We start from the raw sequence: 19,870 nt of genomic DNA on the forward strand, positions 1-19,870 counted from the left end.
TGCGTCGTTTTCACTTGCTGAGTAGCCTCCCCTCACCGAAAGTTTTATCCCGGTCGGCCTAGGGCGGAAAAGATTCAGATTTAGCAACAAGCTTGTTATAACAACGGCCTGGGTGTGTACTTCTTCATGGAAAGCCTATTTATTGGATACTATAAGACGATGGTGTAACATTCAGACGGTCGTTTCTTGGCGCGGGAAGCCGCGATGTTTGAGAGATGGTGGGCTTAAGAGGTCTCCTTTTCTAAACCTGTCCATGTATTAAATCACTAGGATGTAAATTTGTAAAACTTGTATTTTATTATTGGATTTATACCATATTAGAAAATTAGGGATAAAAATGGAATTTGTGCCTTTCAACCAGTGCACAATACGTACAGTACTTCCTTTAAATTATTCCATCGTCCCTAAACCAGGTTTCGTAAAATAATTAATGGTAACTCCTCATTACATATTCAAGATACGTAACTACGTTCGAATACCAGTCGTTATAGCATAGAAACGTCTCCTTTATCTCAGGTTACCCTCATTTAAAATGGTTATTTCTTCTTCCCTGATTTTGCAGGTTTTGATCGTTTCTTGTGTTTAATTGGTTGAATGGGCTCTTCGTGCTCCTCAGCGTACTCTCCAATTGTCCAAACGGGAAAATATTCGTCTCCATTTGGTCGGCCATCTTCGAAGTCATATTCAATAACTCCCGACAAAAGTTTGGCGTCGTCACTTAGAGCTATATCGGGTAAACTTTCAATGGTTTTTATGCGCTTCCATGGAAAATCTGAGTTTTTCTCCGGAAAGTAGTTTGCGCCCTGAGATGACCAGTGTGTCGTTAAAAACAAGCGCTTGTAAGCAGTTTTTCGCATGTTCAGGTCTCTCTCGCTTGCCCAAACTGCGGGCGTCATTGACACGAAAACAACAAAGCGCCACCTGTCGGCATTCGGGCGACCCAATTCGGGGCGACAACTGTCATGGACAAGGCGCGAGTCCCAAAGGACCATTCCTCCTTTCGGTACTGGCACTTTGGTCAGTTCACACCCTTTTTCCTTGTACCACTGAATTTCTGGATCTTTTAGTTTATAAAAGTCCTGCTTACTCTTATTACCGGCTGCTGGGTGAGAGTCGTAAAACAGCTGGTGATGTTTGTGGGAGCCGGACAGAACTCTGAACACCCAGTCAGTATCTGTGGTTTCTTCCAGATACACAGCTCCTTGGTAAGCATGAAGACCTTGCCTAAATTTCCCTTGGTCTAGATGCAGCCACTTTTCATCACCTCTGGCAAATCTCTCATCTGATCCTGACTTTTCGGGAGGTTCGCCGATGGCGACGGCATCAAAACTTGACAAAAGTTTTTCGGTTTTCCACAGTTTCGCAAAAAACGGGTTTGGCCTTCAGTCTAACCCTCCAGCTAGGCTCAAAATGGCCAATGCGGTATCGTTGGATCAGAGAATGCAAGTGAAATGGAGCCTCATCTACATCAAACTGGGACAGCCAATCCCTGTACTGGGCGATGGATTGATCGCATTCGTTTTCAGTTAGAACATCGTGTACCACGACATAACCTTTATCAGCCAGATCAATCTTGATCTTCTCCCTGGAAGTCAAAATGAAAAAAAAAAATTTAAAGAAACTCCAATATCGTAATATATTAGTGTCTGAGAACCATTAATGTGTATCCTGCAGACTATGCTGTAAATAGTGATGAGTATTGAATTCACCTAGCTGAGCAAGAGGCAGTAAAATACATGTATACTCAACAAAAATATAAACGCAGGAAGGACTTATATATTGCTTTCTCTAAGTTTTAAATAAGGTGTTAACTCAACAATAAGTATTTATTATCACTTGTGGCTTCAATTTCAACCAGATTTTCACATTTTAGGGCAATAATCCAGGAATGACAGCGTGAAACACAGTTCAAACCACTTAGTACCGAGTGTTTTCACCGTTAGTATCACGAAGAGCGTGAACTTGATTATACCGCACTCAAGAATATCTCACTGATAATACGGCGGCCAGAATTGTGGTGGGATGAAACCGGGTTAGTGCCCGGGGAAAACTTACGACCATCCCCAGATTGTTCGATGAATTAACCGTGGGCTTAAAATCGGGAAATTTCTTAATTACCTGGTAAAAATGACAGCCACCAGAAGTAAGTGAAACAATCTTAAACTGGGCTTAAGCAATTATGAAATAAATAAATGAAAAAATAAAAAATAAAAATACACCATACGTAAATGATACAGTCTAGGATTGATAGATTAACGCTATGAGAACAATAGTAACTGATACATTAACACATAGTGTAGCAATGTATATGTGTTGATATTATACACTCAACAATCCATACATCATCGATGTCTTCCGTAAATGACACAATTTAGGGTTAATAGATTAGCGCTATGAAAACCATACTAACTCCACCATTAACACATGTTGTATCAGTCTATATAGGCTGATATTATACACTGAACAAAACATACATAATCGATATCTTCCGTGAATGACAAAATTTAGGACTAACAGATTAACGCTATGAAATCTATACTAACTCCGCCATTAGCACATACCGCAGGACAAAATTTAGGACTAACAGATTAACGCTATGAAATCTATACTAACTCCGCCATTAGCACATACCGCAGAAATCTACATAGACTGATATTATACACTTAGCAAAGCATGCACAATCGATGTTTTCCGTAAATGATTCAATTTAGGAGTAATAGAGTAATGCTATGAAAACTGTATTAACTCTACCATTAACACATGTTGTATCAATCTATATAAGTTGATGTTATACACTAAACAAACCATACACTATGGCTGTCGTTCGATAACGCGTACAAGATGTCTGTAATCGATACACGTTCACTCACCAGTCATTCTGATCCAGCTGGTTTTCCATGTTTCCTCCATTCTCAGCCATGCCAAACTATTTCCACAGTTAGGACTTTTTCCCCCCTGTATATAATACTTAATAGCCCAGTTCAACTGGTGACTGATCTTTGCTATCATACAGAGTATATTGTGTATATATAACCTGAATTGAGTATTGTATTGCACCGCTGAAGGCGTGTGGTGGTGAAATACCGGCGCGTGATCGCTTAATGCATGTGGGTCATTCACAGCGTACAACCGTCATACTGCAACATGCACTACTCACGGCAGCAATCGTCAACATGTTGTGTTCTAAAGCTTTCACAACGTGGTGACACAGAAGTCAGATAAAACAAAATGCCGGGAAGCATGTGCTGCTTTTCTGCCCTATGAACAATCGTCAACGATTTTAGGCATGAAAACATATATGATTTATGGGCCCTTAATAAAACAGCTGCGGCGGAACATCAGTAACTTCTAAGCTAGATATCAGTGGTCTGTAACTTCAGTACTTGTACTCGCTGTCTGTCAGAGCCGTGAAATGGTTTAAACAATATTCGGTTTCGATAAACAAACATATATTGTTGATCTATATCTATATCTAAACACCTCTCCAATATTTAAAATTCATTACGTAGGTTTTAAGATGTGAATTGACAGAACAAAGAAATAAGTTCGTACATCAGCGTGCGTAAAGAAGAACAATTTATCAACAATTTATTGTTGACCTATGTCTATATCTAAACACCTCTCCAATATTTAGAATTCATTACGTAGATTTTAAGATGTGAATTGACAGAACTATTTACGCACATCACCGTGCGTAAAGAAGAACAATTTATCAGTTTAACGAATTCAATGTTCATAATTTCTTCCGTTGCGGTCCAACTATTTCCATTTGCAACTTTGTATTTATTTATACATTTATCTGTGTCTTGCTAGCTATACAATGAAGATGACAAAAATGCGATTTGCAATGTTTGTATACTGTAACGCGAACTGAACTTTCTGTTGGAATATATTTAAGAAATAATGTTCGCGTCAGGGTAATCTAACGGTAGTTTTACATCAAGTCGATGTGGAAGAGTTTACAAATTTTATGTTAATTTTATGATTTGATATAAAACTCCCGTTAGACTACAACAATAGACGCAAACATTATTTCTGTTTTGTTACCTTGGCAGCAGCAAAATGTTTTCGTAATTATAACAAAAACGCTATTGCGGTATAGATTAACAGCAAAAAACGTCCCACTTTCCCTGACACGTTTGTTTTCGTCCAACCGAATGTCCTAAAGGGGCGTGACCTAATTCTGGATGAAACCATGACGTGTTTTACAGGGGGTGTTAAAATGCGATGCTAAATATTACGCACGTGCTACACGACTAGGATAGAATAATAAAAAGAATACGTTTGTTTCTCGAAAACAATTCCGACTATAAAATATAGCACTATGAAATAAAACAGCTGCGGGGTTGCTTTCATATTGTCCTGCTTTTAGCTTAGATGCTGTTATCAGGGTAGGCGTCGGTGAGACAGGCACGGTGTCAAACAGCGACCGCACTGACAGTGAGCCGGGGAGGTCTCTCGTTGCTAGCAGCAAGAGTTCGGCCAGATCAAGAGTTTTCCCAAACTCTGTCTGACAGAGCTAAAGGAGTTGGAAACCTCTGACCTCAGCAAAACGACAACAAAACTGGGGAGCTCAACTAATTAAACGTAATTAAAGTAATAATTACCTGCGAAAAAAAAATAATAATTGAAACACACAAAATTAGGTTAACCATAATTTGATATTGAATGTTATTTGGTTTGCTTGTGTAAATGCTTTGCGGTCGTGTTGTATTCGGTTTCAAATTCATAAACACTGAGTAACGAATGTTGAAGTAATGGAACACTTCAGTTCATATTTTCAATTCAATGTTAATTTCTCAACATATGTTGATAAATAACAAAACAATGACAACATCATAGATATGTGTTTAAGCTTATTATAAGTAAGCAAATAAATATATTGTAATTTATATGTTCAAGGTATCATGAGGATAAATATGATATGCGTTTATAGTATTGTGAAATACAATGGATGGCTATCACAATTTAAATTTGTAATGACGCAATCTGTACAAAGTTATGTGTACATTAAACCAGCCCCGTGCACATGTTTCACTCAGTGCGCCGTACCAGTTACGTACGATATACACGTCACACTCATGGATAAAGGTCACAGGATGTACCAAATTTGAAGATCTAGGTCAACGGCAATATCTTGGCGGCAGTCAGACAATAGCGTTTGCGGAGAGAAAACATGAGTAAACGGACTGAACATTGTGAAAAAAAACAAAACAACACAAAACAAAACAACACAAAACAAAACAACAGTTTAAAACGGATAAACATCAAACAAGGATTGGGAGTTGAAAAGGACGGTCTGCAGCCAGTCCGCTATCCAGAGGATGTGAAGTTGATGTGAACTGTGCTGTTATTTATTGTTGAACATTGTTGAACATAGTTGAGCATTGTTGAACAACCCTCCAAAACTTTGAGGCGTGACTGAAAACTGGGATTTTGCCATTTGGATGGCATTGCTACTGTTACGTGTAACATTACAGTCGACCGCGTCGGGCATTTGCACAGGGAGTGGCGTGACTGACATGGGAGTATTTTCACTCAACAGCATTTTCACTTTCAGCATTTTCTGATAACACAGTTAAAGCATGCAGGATATTGCTGATTTCACGGCTTTTTGAAACGGACGGTTTGGTACACTGGATTCATTGCGGTGGCCTGTCACAGACATAACGTCCATCACAGAAACCCTGGCATTAGTAAGAACTGTGGTTGTCGTAGCCTGGACGCAGTCATTCGTGTACCGGCGGCTAAGTTTTGCATCGCGGGAAATATTGTTTTGTGACCTATTCGTTGATTGCCATACCATGGTTTGTGGTCAACTGGGATGATTAAGAGAGGTCGATGAAAGAAAGACTCTCAGAAGAATTATCAGGTCCGTATGTAAAAAAAAAAATTTTCGTGAAACCATTATTATCTCGTATTGTGTAGCATTCAAACGTCCCCATGGGCTTTAAATTATCTGTAACCTGATATTTTTCTCCTTTAAAATAAACGTTCGCTCCGACAGAAAAAATAGCCATTTTGTTTCTTTGTTTATGTTTGTCGTCTGCTTTATTCAATGTAAACAACAACCCCTATCCACCCATAAAACTACAACAGACCCGTCCAAAAGTTAAACGCTTCTGTCTCGTGATGGGGGGTATCTAACGACCTGAATAATGTACACTTGGCACAATGCCAAGCAGTGCTTTGTATGTAATAAAAAGGAATCGAAGGGTAATAGGAATACATAGTAATCCTGTACTACATGTAACGCAGTAACATTTGTGAGTGTACAAAAGTGATGGATTCATGGGATGTTTCGTTGTTCATGGAGCTGCTTGAGTTTCTCAAGAATAACATCTATGTGAAATTCGAAGAAACCATATATCAATACTGTATAGGGATTCCGATGGGTACAAATTGTGCCCACCTTTTGGCCGGCCTATACCTGTTCTCATATGAATACGACTATATGTAGAAACTACTAAGGAGTAATCCTCACCAGGCATGATCTTTCTCATTCACTAAACGGTATATTGGTGATCTGCTAGCTTTAAACAATCCGTATATAGCAAAGGCCATAAAAGATATGTATCCACCTTCACTGGATTGAAACGAAACCACAGACTCTCCAGATGGTACATCTTATATAGACTGTGTCTTTATATATATATATATATATATATATTATATATATATATATATATATATATATATATTATATATATATATATATACTATATATATATATATATATATATATATTTGTTAGATCATGTATGTTATGAGACCATTTCAATCAGCGCCATCAGGTTATTCCATCAAAGGCCTCCACTCTAAGTTTATTAAGTTTTAAATGTGAAAAGTAAATGTGGACAGAGCGTTCAGAATCTGTGGCACTGCATTATGATTGTGTGTAATTCCGCTTAACCCGGGCTAGGGCCTGTATATTCATCGTGTTGAATCAGATCGCCATTTTGGACTTATGAACAGTAGCAATGAAAGCGTGACTGAGTTACATGTGGATATTGTTAAATACGCTGTTTGGATTTGCTGATTCGGGTTATTCGAAAGGAGAGTTACAAACAACTCGATCGCCTATGTGGAATAGAAAGGAGTTCTGTATTAAGCAGCCACGCAGAGTTGCAAGCTTGTGTGGATTTGAGAGGAACAAATATGTAGTCTGGGCTGTCTGCATCAACCACTTGATAAAACATAAAACAATCGCAATTTATAACAATTTCCCCGGCTTAACTTCTGTCCTTATACTCGCTGGCTGCATATGGCAGCGCGTATGTATTGGATCGTCCAATAGACGATTACCCCATTGATCCATTATCTCACAGGTTAAGTTCACGTACTGTATTTAGTTTCGATTGTGTTTTTTGATTGACTCAAGAATTTTTCACTCATACGATACATGACGTCACGTTTTCGAAACCTGTATATTAACTGTTTCTACAACGGCTACGATCTTACATCACCAGATTTACGAGGAGTGCATGTGTTCAACCGATCTCTTGATCATGTGTCCATAATCTTTAGACGTGACATACATGTATGTGAAATTTCAGTGAGTTACGATGCATAACAATAATCAGATAAATAGTTGATCCCTATTTTGTAAAATATGTCAAATTGATATTAAACATTTATTTTCTCTCAAGAAGCTACTTTCATACAATTGGTTTGTATTTAATATCTTGGACTGTTGTTTAACGCCATACTCTGGAAATTTTCACTTATATGGTGCTCAGCTTTATTGGCGGGAAAAACCGGAGAGCCCGGGGAAAACCACTGACCTATTGTAAGTTACTATAACAGAACTTTCGTACATGTGACGTAGAGATATATGCACGTTTTATATTTGTGGGTGGACAAGTGATCGTCAAAGCGAGGGGAAGCCATACAAAATTTCTGTCCAATGTTCAGGTTTCACTTTGAACTGATCCCTATGAACTTTTTTAAAAATTATAATCAAATGATCAAATATTATTATCTCACACAGAGGTCAACTGGTGATTTCTAAGCCACCTGACCACCTTTTATAATCGCTTTATTGTTCCTGAGCAAAAAAACAAACACCATCTTTATCGTTACTCCTTTGTGGATAAAATCGACCTGCCTATTGAAAATTGACGTTTGGCAAGTTACTAACAAACTTTACGTGTTGTGACGAAGGAATCGTGGATGGAGATTGGGAAAGTCGACGAAAGCCCTGTTGAAGGCCGAAGTTTAAATTCGTACCTCCTGTGTCCGAGTGATTAGGAAAATGCTAATTGCATGGGCCAGCTGAGAGGAACCTTTGGCAAATTACTGACAAAACCAGCACATCCAGTGTCCTATATATTTTTTTCCAAGCACTCGTCCACGGCCCGCTCCCAAAATCATTTGTTAAAACGAATAAAAAACGATTTCCCACTCATCAGGCTAATTTGTACCCTTGTGGATGTGCGATGTTCATTTAGTACGGTCTAAAGCGTACTCTCCCACTTTCCAAACAGGATACATCTCGTTCCCATTTGATCGGCTATCTTCAAAATCATACTCGATGATGCCAGACAAAAGTTTGGCTTCGTCACTTTAAGCTATATCTGGCAAACGCTCGATCGTGGTGATTTGTTTCCATGTTAAATCTGACGTTATATCGGGAAAGAAGTCCCCGCCTTGGGATGACCAGTGTGTAGTTAAAAACAAGCGCTTGTAAGCCGTTTTTCGGATGTTCAGGTCTCGTTCTTTAGCCCAAATTGCGGGCGTCATTGACACGAAAACAACGAAACGCCACCTGTCTGCATTCGGCGACCAAATTCGGGGCGACAAACTGTCATGGACAAGGCGCGAGTCCCAAAGGACCATTCCTCCTTTCGGCACGGGCATTTTTTGTCAGCTCACAGCCTTTTTGCTTGAACCACTGAATTTCAGGGTCTTTCAGTTTGCAAAAGTCGCCCCAGCTTCTGTCAGCGGCAGCAGGGTGAGAGTCGTAAAACAGCTGGTGATGTTTGTGGGAGCCGGCCAGAACTCTGAGTACCCAGTCAGTATGGGTAGTTTCTTCCAGATATACCCCTCCTTGATAAGCATGAAGGCCTTGTCTGTACTCTCCTTGGTCAATGTGAAGCCATTGCTGGATGCCCTCAGCAAATCCTTCACCGGAAACTTCGGTAGGTTCAGCAATAGCCACAGCATCAAAACTTGACAAAATCTTCTCAGTTTTCCATAGTTTTGCAAAAACAGGTTTGGCCTTCAAACGAACCCTCCAGCTGGGCTCAAAATGGTCAATGCGGTACTGTTGGATCAGAGAGTGCATATGAAATGGGGCCTCGTCTTCGTCAAACTGGGACAGCCAGTCCCTGTATTGGGAGATACACTGGTTGCATTCATCTTCAGTCAAAACGCCGAATGGACACAGACCCCCATTACAACTTCCGTTTTTCAGTAGGGACGATTGTAGTTCTGTGTATTTTAGGGTGTAAAGTCTTTTTTTGCTGCCAGCCTGCCGTTTTTGGTGTACAGGTGCATGCTTGGTATCAAAATGATGGAAATTGTCTAAACTTTGGGCAGGTATGAGTTTTAATGGTGAAAGTTTGAAATTCTGGGCGAGAGGACACAAGGAGACAGGTGGTGATGAGGCTGCGAGTGACGTCCCCTTGGCGTTGCTAGGCACCCCTCCCAGCTGCCGGCATGGAAAGGTCCAGATTTTGACGGTCAACCTATGTCAAGATTTTTACAGCTTCTTTCTCACAGGCTGGGCCAGGTATGCACCAAAGCTTATTGGCCTCGGAATGTTTGGGACTGAGCTACAGCGCTAGACGTTAACATTGTCGCTTATGGAAAACTAATGGGGGTCTGTGGCCGAATATCACCGCATATCCTTTATCGGCTAAGTCTTCTCTGACCATCTCCCTGAAAATGAAACCAGGCGAAAGCATTCAGAGTGCAATGGTGTCTTACACATGCAAGATACAACAATACATCTTATCTAATCGCATACAAGCGTGGAAACATGCCAAAAATGTAAATTCATTATGTGCAATTTGCTATTCAACCATGCCCCCATGTTCGTTTTTTAATCTGTTGACGTCGTGGCAAACATTGATAGACCAATCGTCAACGGTGATGAAGTCTCCGCTTCCAAAACCACGCACAGCGCAAGTAAACTGAAAAAGCCTTTCTTGTGAAGTAACTAACACGGGGTCATTAAAAAAATGCGTTCAGCAGTTTTCGATGATAGCGGATCAAGGTACGTGGACAAAACCATTATCCAAACTGTATATTATATTAGTTTAAAAGTTATCGTTGATCAAAGTATGTCTTGCACCTTAATTCCAACTGTTCATATATCCAAATTTGGCTATTCAACAAGAAGCATAAGACTCCGGGTCAAGCTAAATTAGACACAATTATTAAGTGTAACTTATGAGCCAGCCCAAGAATGATTACCATGTCGAAGTGAAGAATTGCAGCTTTGTTGCCTTTGATACTAATGCAAATGACCTGATTTAGTAAACACCCAAATGTTAAATGCTGAAATTCTTTTCATTTAGTCTCTGTGAGAAATAGTAGTGCAGAGAGTAATTTAATGTCTTAATTTATTTTAGCGTCCGGATCTTCAGTGGGACGTTTTGATGTCATCACTTACTATTTGTCACCGGATTAGTTTTGTGATTATACACAGCATGTAGTTCTTTTTCAAAATCGGCACATTTTGTCGTGCCTTGACAAAGAGTGTTGATATGAAGTTGGTGGTACAGCTTATTGTGTACTTTAAATAGTTCATTCAAAGATGGAATATACGTTGATACTGAAACTGCTTTTGCCGTTTTTAACGGCACTTTACAAGAACTTTATATAGTAACAGTGTTTGCGGATACATATAATACTGTTATATAAGAGCTTTGTCCACTAAAACAATCGCATATTTTCTCTGAAGGTCTTTGAATGTGGCTCTGGCACAGTATGGTAGTTCATAACTTGTTTAGTTTGTGTATTTAGTAGCATTTATATGGTCGATGGCATAAACACGTTTTTGGCTCCATAAACTAAAGACAAGCGTCAAGCACTGAAGGATCTCGTTTTACGTTTTGATCACATTTTCACCAGTTTTCAGTTTATTTTCTTAACATTACCATATACAGCCTCCGTGTTTACCTTCCTCAGTGCTCTAGACTCTGGGCCCCTCAGATGCCGATTCAGATCATTTCTATACACGTGTAAATTCATATTAAAATAGCCAGTCTTTGTTAACATTGGTCTTACCAAACCGGTCCTGTGTAACAATCTACCACACTGTTGTCGTTGCCTCGGTATTACTCCATATATGCTGTAGTCTTTTATAAGGAAAATCTGACAATTCACATTAACATCAGTACAGTGTCTACCGAAAGTAAATCTCAGAAAATCTCCTTGAATGCATTCGAATATTAACAATTTTTGATTTATATTCATCCAAATTATTAGCTCTAAATTGTTTTCACTGGTTGATAAGGCTGAAAATAAAATATGGTTTGACATACACTGGCCTCATGGGAATGATGGAGAGAATCTTGAAGTCGGGGTGGGATTTCTGTAGCCACGTCACTTAAAATTTACGAAGGAGGCGTACATAAGCCTATTGGTTGTCTTAGACAAAATCCTGTACCTTCTACAACATTAAAAATGATACTTGTTGTTGCCTCGCTTGGTGTTCAGCATTGAGAGGTTTAAGCAAAGGAAACATGACTGGTTGGTCCAGTGTCAGTATTATGTGACTGGGTAGAGTGTCATGTCTGGTGATTTCGGCATGATACTTCAGTGGCGGCAGGACTTTGGTGGCATGGGCTCTCCCTGTCACAAGAGGGCACAACATATGTATATGTACGAATGACTCATCGTCGTAATATGACTGAACAATTTTAAGTCTAATGTAAAACCCTAAACATACAAACATAAATGCCTGGTATTACTGAGTCAGAAATTAACGTTCATTGTCTGATTTGGCAATATGGCATTGCCAAATCATGTCAATACCCAAATAGATGTCGATCACGGATTTTCCGTTCGCCATCACATTATTTTCTTTTTATGTATACGCACTAAAGAGAAATGTTTACATAGTAATGCAGATGATATTTCCAATAGACACAAATAGTTCAGAAAACATGACTGTTTATCCGAAAAACGTGCAAGCTACTACAGTATACGTTTGACTTGTTTACATATCGTAAATGTAACATGCCGCATATTTACAAATTTGCACAACTTTTGCACCTAAAGTTAAGTTACAGATAGAATAAACTCCGGCAAAAACATAATTTTTTCGCCCGATGGAGATAAAAATTGGTTGAAAGAAGGCAGTACTTAAAATACAACATAAATATAAAGTTTAGCATAACAAGCTCAAGACTATTTTGAATGGCGTGGTTTTAATATTGACCACTGAACCGTCCACGAACTCGTATCTGGACCTTTACTATATTTACATTATGTAAACGACCTACCGACATACTGTACGCACTCACTTTTTGTTCTTTGTAGACGATGTACGTTTACATGTTTAAACTAGTATCTTCTATAAATAACTTCATCCACCTTCAAGATGATATTTATGCTTTTTCGTACGTGCCTGGTGTCGGTGATTTGGCACTTCAGTAAACTTTTGATAAAAGCTCTTTCCTTTTTATGATATACCGTTGAAGAATCACAACATGGATACAGATTCCTCATATCGAATAATTTGACACGTTTCCAGCGTTTGTTATCCCGGATAACCGGAGGGTGGGGGGTAGAACTCACCACCTCACTAGTTCACTGAATAATTTTATCTAGAGTCAGTTAAATGAGGTATTTTCCACCTAGCATTGTTACCATTTTACTCACCAGTCATTCTCACAGTGCAGGCTACTTTCGGATTCTATGACTTCAACCATATTGTCCTCTTAAGATCGTATATATTCCACCTCTTTTAAGTACAAGAAACAGATATTGTAACACCCGAAGGCCGGGTTGTGAAATTCCGCGACCATGACTGAGTTCTATTTTCGGTTTGGTGACGTCATTGACAAAAACAGTATAGCTGTCAGTCACTGTAGCATGTATTGTAAGAGTGGAATTAGAGAACATTAGAAAAAAATCCTAGTAGCACAGCCTGTAATTCTACTGAACTATTACCCTGGTGGTTTACATCTTCGAGTATAAGTCTTCTTATACAGCCACGTATATGCTGTCAAGGGAGACTACTCCTGATACATCACCCGTATTTACCCGGGTATCCCAATAGTCATAAGCTACATGCACATATTATATAAGATCCGGCAGCACTGATACCTTTCATTGACATCGAAAACAAATTGACCCTTGAGTGAGTTAGAATTTGCTTTTAATAAAGTCCATCCCAAGTAAACAACAATTAACACTGGCAATATTTATTGCAGTCCAGTTTAGTCATTATCTGTTTCTAATGAGTGAGGGAAGACTGTCGATATTTTAAGCATGACATCCAAATTGTTGACATGTCAAAACCTTAGTTCTTTAATCTTTTCCAGGTTAAATACAGTTACAATTGATTGTAACCGTTCATAAAAGCAGCAGGATGATGTCATAAACACGGATGCCTATACAGCCTTAAACCGTTTAAGGTCAGGCGGAACTAGACTCGTCAGCGACAACTTGACACATGGCTTGATTACCGCCATGCAACATCATTCCCATCGCAAGCACAATAATCTCTTTCTATTCATCTAGATTAAATAAAAAAGTTACATGATCGACTTACAGGGACGCTTTTACATTCAGGTTAAGCTGTAGATATCCTTTCCCGGGCATTTCTCACAAACTAACTTACACGTCGCTTTAACATAAACGAAAGCGAATGCTGCATAACATCTTGCATTTAATTGATCTCTCTTCTTACCTTGAGGTAAGTCATATTTTCTAGAATTTTCAATTTTAGCTCTTTAGATTTTTGACATTGTTGATAACAGAGATTAATGATAAACAATAAATCAATCAGTCAATCTTTCTTGCTGTTGGAGCTTGGGAGTAATTTTTTGATAACGTTTCAGTATGTTTAAATGGCGTTATAATAACTTTCATTACGTAACTACCTTCATTTACTTGATTCAAGTTCCTAGACCAGGTGTATATATGCACTGATAAAGAGGCAAGTTAAGCTTTAAAAGTGTACCTTTTTATCTTTCTGATGTTGCACAACCGAGTTATCGCAGTTCAAAGTGAACAAAATCAGGCACATTAAAAAAATCGAATGCGTCGGCATGTTATCAATTTTAACCTATCAAGCTCAAGTTCTTTCCATAACTCACGAACGCACCTTTTTTTCGCTGGGGTCACGGGAATCGTGTTTCGCCTTTTGGTTTACAAACTGATGGATCAAGTATGTCAGAAACAATAGTTGTGACCGTAGAAGTCTGGATATACACCTTTCGAAATAACGAATGTTATATTAGCTGTTGTCTTTTCCTTTAAATACATGATCTTTGTGATGATGTGGGAATATTGTCTCGTTTTTTATAGAATGTCCTCAATACCTTAATATTAATGTTTCTGATATATATTTGTTTGTATATTAAGTTCAGCTGATACATATGTTGTTGGTTGCTGTTAGACTGAAATAAGTTTCTCTAATATATGCGGTAGTGGGAGACAAATATTGTATAGCTGAATTAAACAAGAAAATATAATTAATAACCCACAAAATATACATCGTTTTTGACGATCAAATCTGGTTCCTCGGTAAATGTAATTGTACATATGTACATCTTACAATCATTACAGATATTACCTTATGGAGTCGTAAAACTCATATGTCATCTGACTCACAAGGCTCGTTATATAGAACAGGCTGGTGCGTGCACTTTTGTTGTACTTAAACTCTAGCAATTCTACGGCATAATAGGAAGGACTGCTTCATTTCATCTTGTGTCCATGGGATTTAGTTTCGCCCGGGGCATCCCGATGAAAATGATCTTATGACCAAAGTGTCTGGTGCCTGATCAAATCATGCTAACTTGAAGAGCGGAAGATCTTTACAAGTTAGACACGTGCCGCAGTTAATAAAACCAGAGCAGGATATTGGCTGTACCAACTCATGTGCTATGAACATGTGAAATGAAGGAGCTATAGCTAAGTTGATTCGAGCTGCGGTACCACTTCATATCAATATTTTCCTAACCCCTGCCTCGTCGTCATTGTTACCTGTTTATTCGCTAAGCTTACCTGATTTGTCTAGTTTAATGTTTCTATCTCACTGGTTGTTTAAGTGGACAGGTGCGTATCTGGCTTTAGCCAATGAACCTCCCGGTTCTCTGTCTATCTACGCCGACACAGAGCTATTTTTGTACCGGCACGTTTTATTAGAAGAAAAACAAATTTGGGAACAGCTTTTGCACGCGTAAAAACAAGACATTACAAGAAAGATCGCTATTCGACGGGCGTTGGTAACTGGGGAATGCTGTGTGCGACGTGCACGTGACACCGATTGACCCGAATTTCAATAGAAAAAATGGCGGCCATTGAAGAGACAACCGGAATCCGATGTGAGCCATTCATAACGTTACGAGGACCTCTTCATAATGCATACGGTTGTGTCTCGAGTCAAACAATGCGGCTTTGTGAAGATAGCAACTCCAAGGCGTAAGTTTAACTGGGGAGTGTGTGTTAAAGTTTCAATATTAATTATTTGAGTAGTACGAAATGTGCGCCCGGATAAACAGCTTAAGACGCTATCCGATGAAGAGGGTAGGATGATGAAGACAATGTCACTGACTGTAGACGTCTTCGCCTCTGAGGACCGCTGTTCTCCTCAAACCAATAACCATGTCTGTCTTTCTTACTTTTGATCCCGGGTTAGCTGGTGGAAATCAACCTTCCCGAGCTCATAAAATATCGACACCCGATTGAAGAATTCCCAATACCTTTTCAATATCCTTATTTACCCTGGACAATCCAAATATTTGCATCCCAGTTGATTAATAAAATAATTGAACGCCGAGGGTAATGAAATCATACGGCGGTGCCACTTACTAGTCTTAATTGGCTCTATTTAAACGTAAATATTGACAGTTTATTCTGAAATTTCCTTATAATGCAATATATGAGTTGCTTTTGTACGCATTTAGCCCGAGGTATGGATAGGAACGAGGAAATCATTCCACATGAAAGCCAGCTCATTTACTCCCACTGTCATTTCCGCCTCGTTTTACGGATCGCTTCTTTGACTCCTCCATTGTCCGCCGACAGTAATTAAATTTCTTACATTGAAGACAAATCTCCAATTATTGATCACAGAAATTGGCCCAAAATGAAATTTTTAGTAAAACAGCCTCAAAATATTTGCCCAGGGTTTGGGTGAAGGGGAGAATCTTTACTTGACGAGGTAATTGCGTATTCCAAAGCCGCCGGCCACCACCGCGCGACAAATATTAAATAAAATTTCCCTCTCAGACAGATCGGACTCGTCCCGTTTGCATCGCCAACACTTCCATCTCGTTCACTATTCCGGAAATTGGGCGCTGCGCTAGTGTGGCTCACACTTAATGCTCTGATTACCCAGAAGTCGCCACTCGTGCCGAGAGAATTGCCAATAATTTCCTCACCTAACGGACCAGCGACCAGAGGCCCAGCGAGGTCCAATCATATATAGCTAACAGCGAGAAGGCGGGCCTTTGACCATGCGACACAAGCCATAAACTAGAAATCTAAATAACCAAATTGTATTTTTATTTTCGTGATGAAGAAAGGAAAAGAAACAGTAATGTTGGCTAAACAGTATTTTAGGGTAAATGTAATCAAAATAGATTCATTTTTATTTAACATAAACGAGTCAAGACTGTTATTTGTTGGTTAAATTGCTACAAAATGGCAATAATGTTATAAAAATTTTAGTGAAGGAATTAAGTCCAAACCATATAAGGTATAATAAATCACTAAATAGCTTAAATGTAACGAAAATCTTCAAAACTAACTGGAAACACATGTGCGCAAATATATCTCACCCTATTATTTGAATGTAACTATATGCTAAGGTATGCATATACTTCACGTATATGTGTACATTTCCCCCATGCAGGCTGTATTTTGTAATGATTTTATAATTTTGTGCAAGCCACAAGCTCTCACTCATTATCTCAGTGATAGAAACAAGTATATGGTTGGAGCATTTTGCCAATTTGTGGTCATATCAAGTGAGTATACATGTATAATACGATGCAAACAGGACGTCTTCCATAAAGTCGATAATGGAAATATCAATTTCCTAAACAAGCTATACACCATCTCCCATGGAGAGCAATATATGTTAGAAGTAAATATATAAATGGTATATATAGTGGTGATAACATTTCTGAGAATGAAGCCGTCATCATGCAGTATTCATTGATGTATACATAGGGAATACAGATGATGTCTTGTGCATAAGTGCATAGCTGTTTCAGGTGCATTTTGATTTGCAAAAACACTATTTTAATGTAATAAACATGGATGCTCAAACAGCCCCTTATCCTCGGGTTAAGCGGAATAAGACACATGCAGCTACGAAAACTTGGCATGAAACAGACGCTCAACGGCGATGAACGCTCTGTTCACATTGTCCGTAGTTTTTAGTAATCTCTAGTTATTTTGTCGATTTAATATGGAAGATGTAGGTCAAAGATCCAATAAAAAAATACCCTACAGTAAAATTTCCCCACGTTATGGCTACTATGATAAATATATATTCTTACTGAAACAAGTTACAAATTTCATTTGATGTATTAGGCAAAACCATATATATAGTAAGACTATTGTTCGTTTAAGTCCCCAACCTTTCTATAAAAGGGAAAAATGCATATGTGTAAGGAACACGAAGAAAAATAGGACAAATAATGAGAAAATATTTTCATGTTTAAGGTTTATTTTATATTTCTTAATGACCCCTCTATTCTGCGCAAAAATTTCGTGATTGGTCGGAAATATAATATCTCTTATAATTCGGCCTCTCCCTCATAAAATGTAGACAGTTGACGACACCACAGCACGCTATTTAATTTTTGAATGACCACTTGGGCTTTAGGAAACTGTAACTTAAAGCCATTTTTACGCTCCAACAAGAAAGATGATAAACTTGTAGTTCGCTTACCTTAATACTCCTCAAATATGCCTACCACAAATGAAATAAAACTCAAGGGCTTTGTGTATCATGATATCATGTATCAAGTGAGGTGTGCATGCATGATGCGTTTTAGACATGAACATCGGAAGATGATGATAAAATCCTACGCAAAAGTGTGAAGAAACAATTATGGTATGAACAATTCTAGCGTACTATTTGGGGTAGGTAATATAAAATAACGACAATTTTCTTCACTTTCAGGAACATCGTTTATTGACCATGTCCATTGTGAAGCGGCTAAGACGTGCCCGTGTAAATAATGAAACAGTATTTAATTAAACGTATTGCCCCACAAATACAAATACCACAATGACTGATGCCGATGAGACTGATACTTCTCCTATTAAACGAACCCCTTTTCTGTATTTTCACGCACTGGAGATTATTCAAATATGCGTCTTTGTTATATTACACTATTTTGAAAACGTCAAATTTTGTAGAGATTATATTTGCTTGTAGCTGATTGTAACAAGTACTCAAACGAGTTAAGCTTAGAGATCTTCCCCTAAAAGAAATTGCACTTTTTGTATATCAGACAGCCACGCACAGTCCTAAGAATACAAGCTCTATTAACTTCTTTAGCCTCGCTATAATACAATTTTCAGCTCATTTTGTTTCCTATCATTTTATAAATATTTAGTGTGATATAATTTGCACACTTGTATTGTGTCCTTATAAAGCGAGTCCTAAGTGAAAGCACTCCAGTGACATTCGAGCAGTTATAACCACATGAAAGTAGAACTTATTTTTTTGTCAGGATAAAAATGTAAAAAAGAAAAGAATGAAAGATAAAAAAAAAACATCCTCACAAGTACAGCATAAAGAAGTAGCTTGAAGCTGTTTGAAAAAGGTTCGAGATTTTCATCGACAATAAATGGATCTGCGTCTTCTGTCTCATTGGTGATACCAACCAATCCTGTTCCATTTTTCTGCAAATTCCGGAAAACATGACATGTGTAGTGGCGTGAGAAAGTCCTACTTCCGGCGAGAGCAATTTACGTCAGTCATTCATTGGACTTGCATTTTTCTTTTTCGAATCTTGTCCGTATAAAAAGACATCGTCATGTAATCGATGAGGTATTTAAGGCGTCTAAATGAATGGTCAAACCGGTACTTTCTTACTTGACACTCACTAAGGAAGCCCTAAGTCCAGTGGTCAACTGCAGAATGGGAGGGGTCATTATTGTCTGGGAGTTTTGACCAGGTGTATACGAGGTGCTTCATTGTATTACGGTGAACAATCCGCGTAGAAAACTAGCCCTTCCCCCTCCCAGTGCTGTCATATCGGGCTATTGTGTCAGGCGTGGAAACCCTCACCAGGCTAATTAGCTTTAAGTGTTCAAGTGGTGAAAACACAGAGCGTATTTATAGCTCCGATGAGCCTAATTAGAATGGAGATCTTTTAAAGACGAATCCTTGGACAGAGGAACCAGTGTATAACATGGCGCTGGTGGACAAGTCGATTGAGCGGGCGAAGGAAGAAGAAAACTGCGGCATTCAGGGCGAAAGCTCAATTTTGTCGTGCTTGATTGGCCAGTGAAGATTAGCACGGAGTATAATAGTCAGTGTATAAGACGAGCATCCTATTTAGACGATTAATAGGCTATAGTAATACGGATCAATACAATTAGCTTTGCTGGTGCTGATTCTATGAGACCAATTAGCTTCAATTATGCTTTGATGAAAACAAAACAGAAGAGAATAAGTTAAGCAGCGACTGGTGAAGCTCTTCCAAAACGTGCGATGCAG

At 38.7% G+C, this 19,870-nt stretch overlaps 2 protein-coding genes across 2 annotated transcripts; both read right to left on the bottom strand.

Annotated features, from left to right (window-relative positions):
• Positions 1 to 353: 353 nt before the first annotated feature.
• Positions 354 to 2,996, bottom strand: LOC135473901 (uncharacterized). Its single transcript, XM_064753835.1, is given in 3 exon segments — positions 354 to 1,367; positions 1,369 to 1,585; positions 2,871 to 2,996. Coding segments are annotated over 3 exon segments (1,098 nt in total). The 5' UTR covers positions 2,921 to 2,996; the 3' UTR covers positions 354 to 536.
• A 5,569-nt stretch (positions 2,997 to 8,565) lies between these two features.
• On the bottom strand, positions 8,566 to 9,286 carry LOC135473426 (uncharacterized). Its single transcript, XM_064753275.1, is given in 2 exon segments — positions 8,566 to 8,871; positions 8,873 to 9,286. Coding segments are annotated over 2 exon segments (720 nt in total).
• Between the last annotated feature and the right edge of the window lie 10,584 nt (positions 9,287 to 19,870).

The sequence above is a fragment of the Liolophura sinensis genome, chromosome 8, assembly GCF_032854445.1.
Source record: "Liolophura sinensis isolate JHLJ2023 chromosome 8, CUHK_Ljap_v2, whole genome shotgun sequence".
In the NCBI taxonomy this organism is placed as follows: domain Eukaryota; kingdom Metazoa; phylum Mollusca; class Polyplacophora; order Chitonida; family Chitonidae; genus Liolophura; species Liolophura sinensis.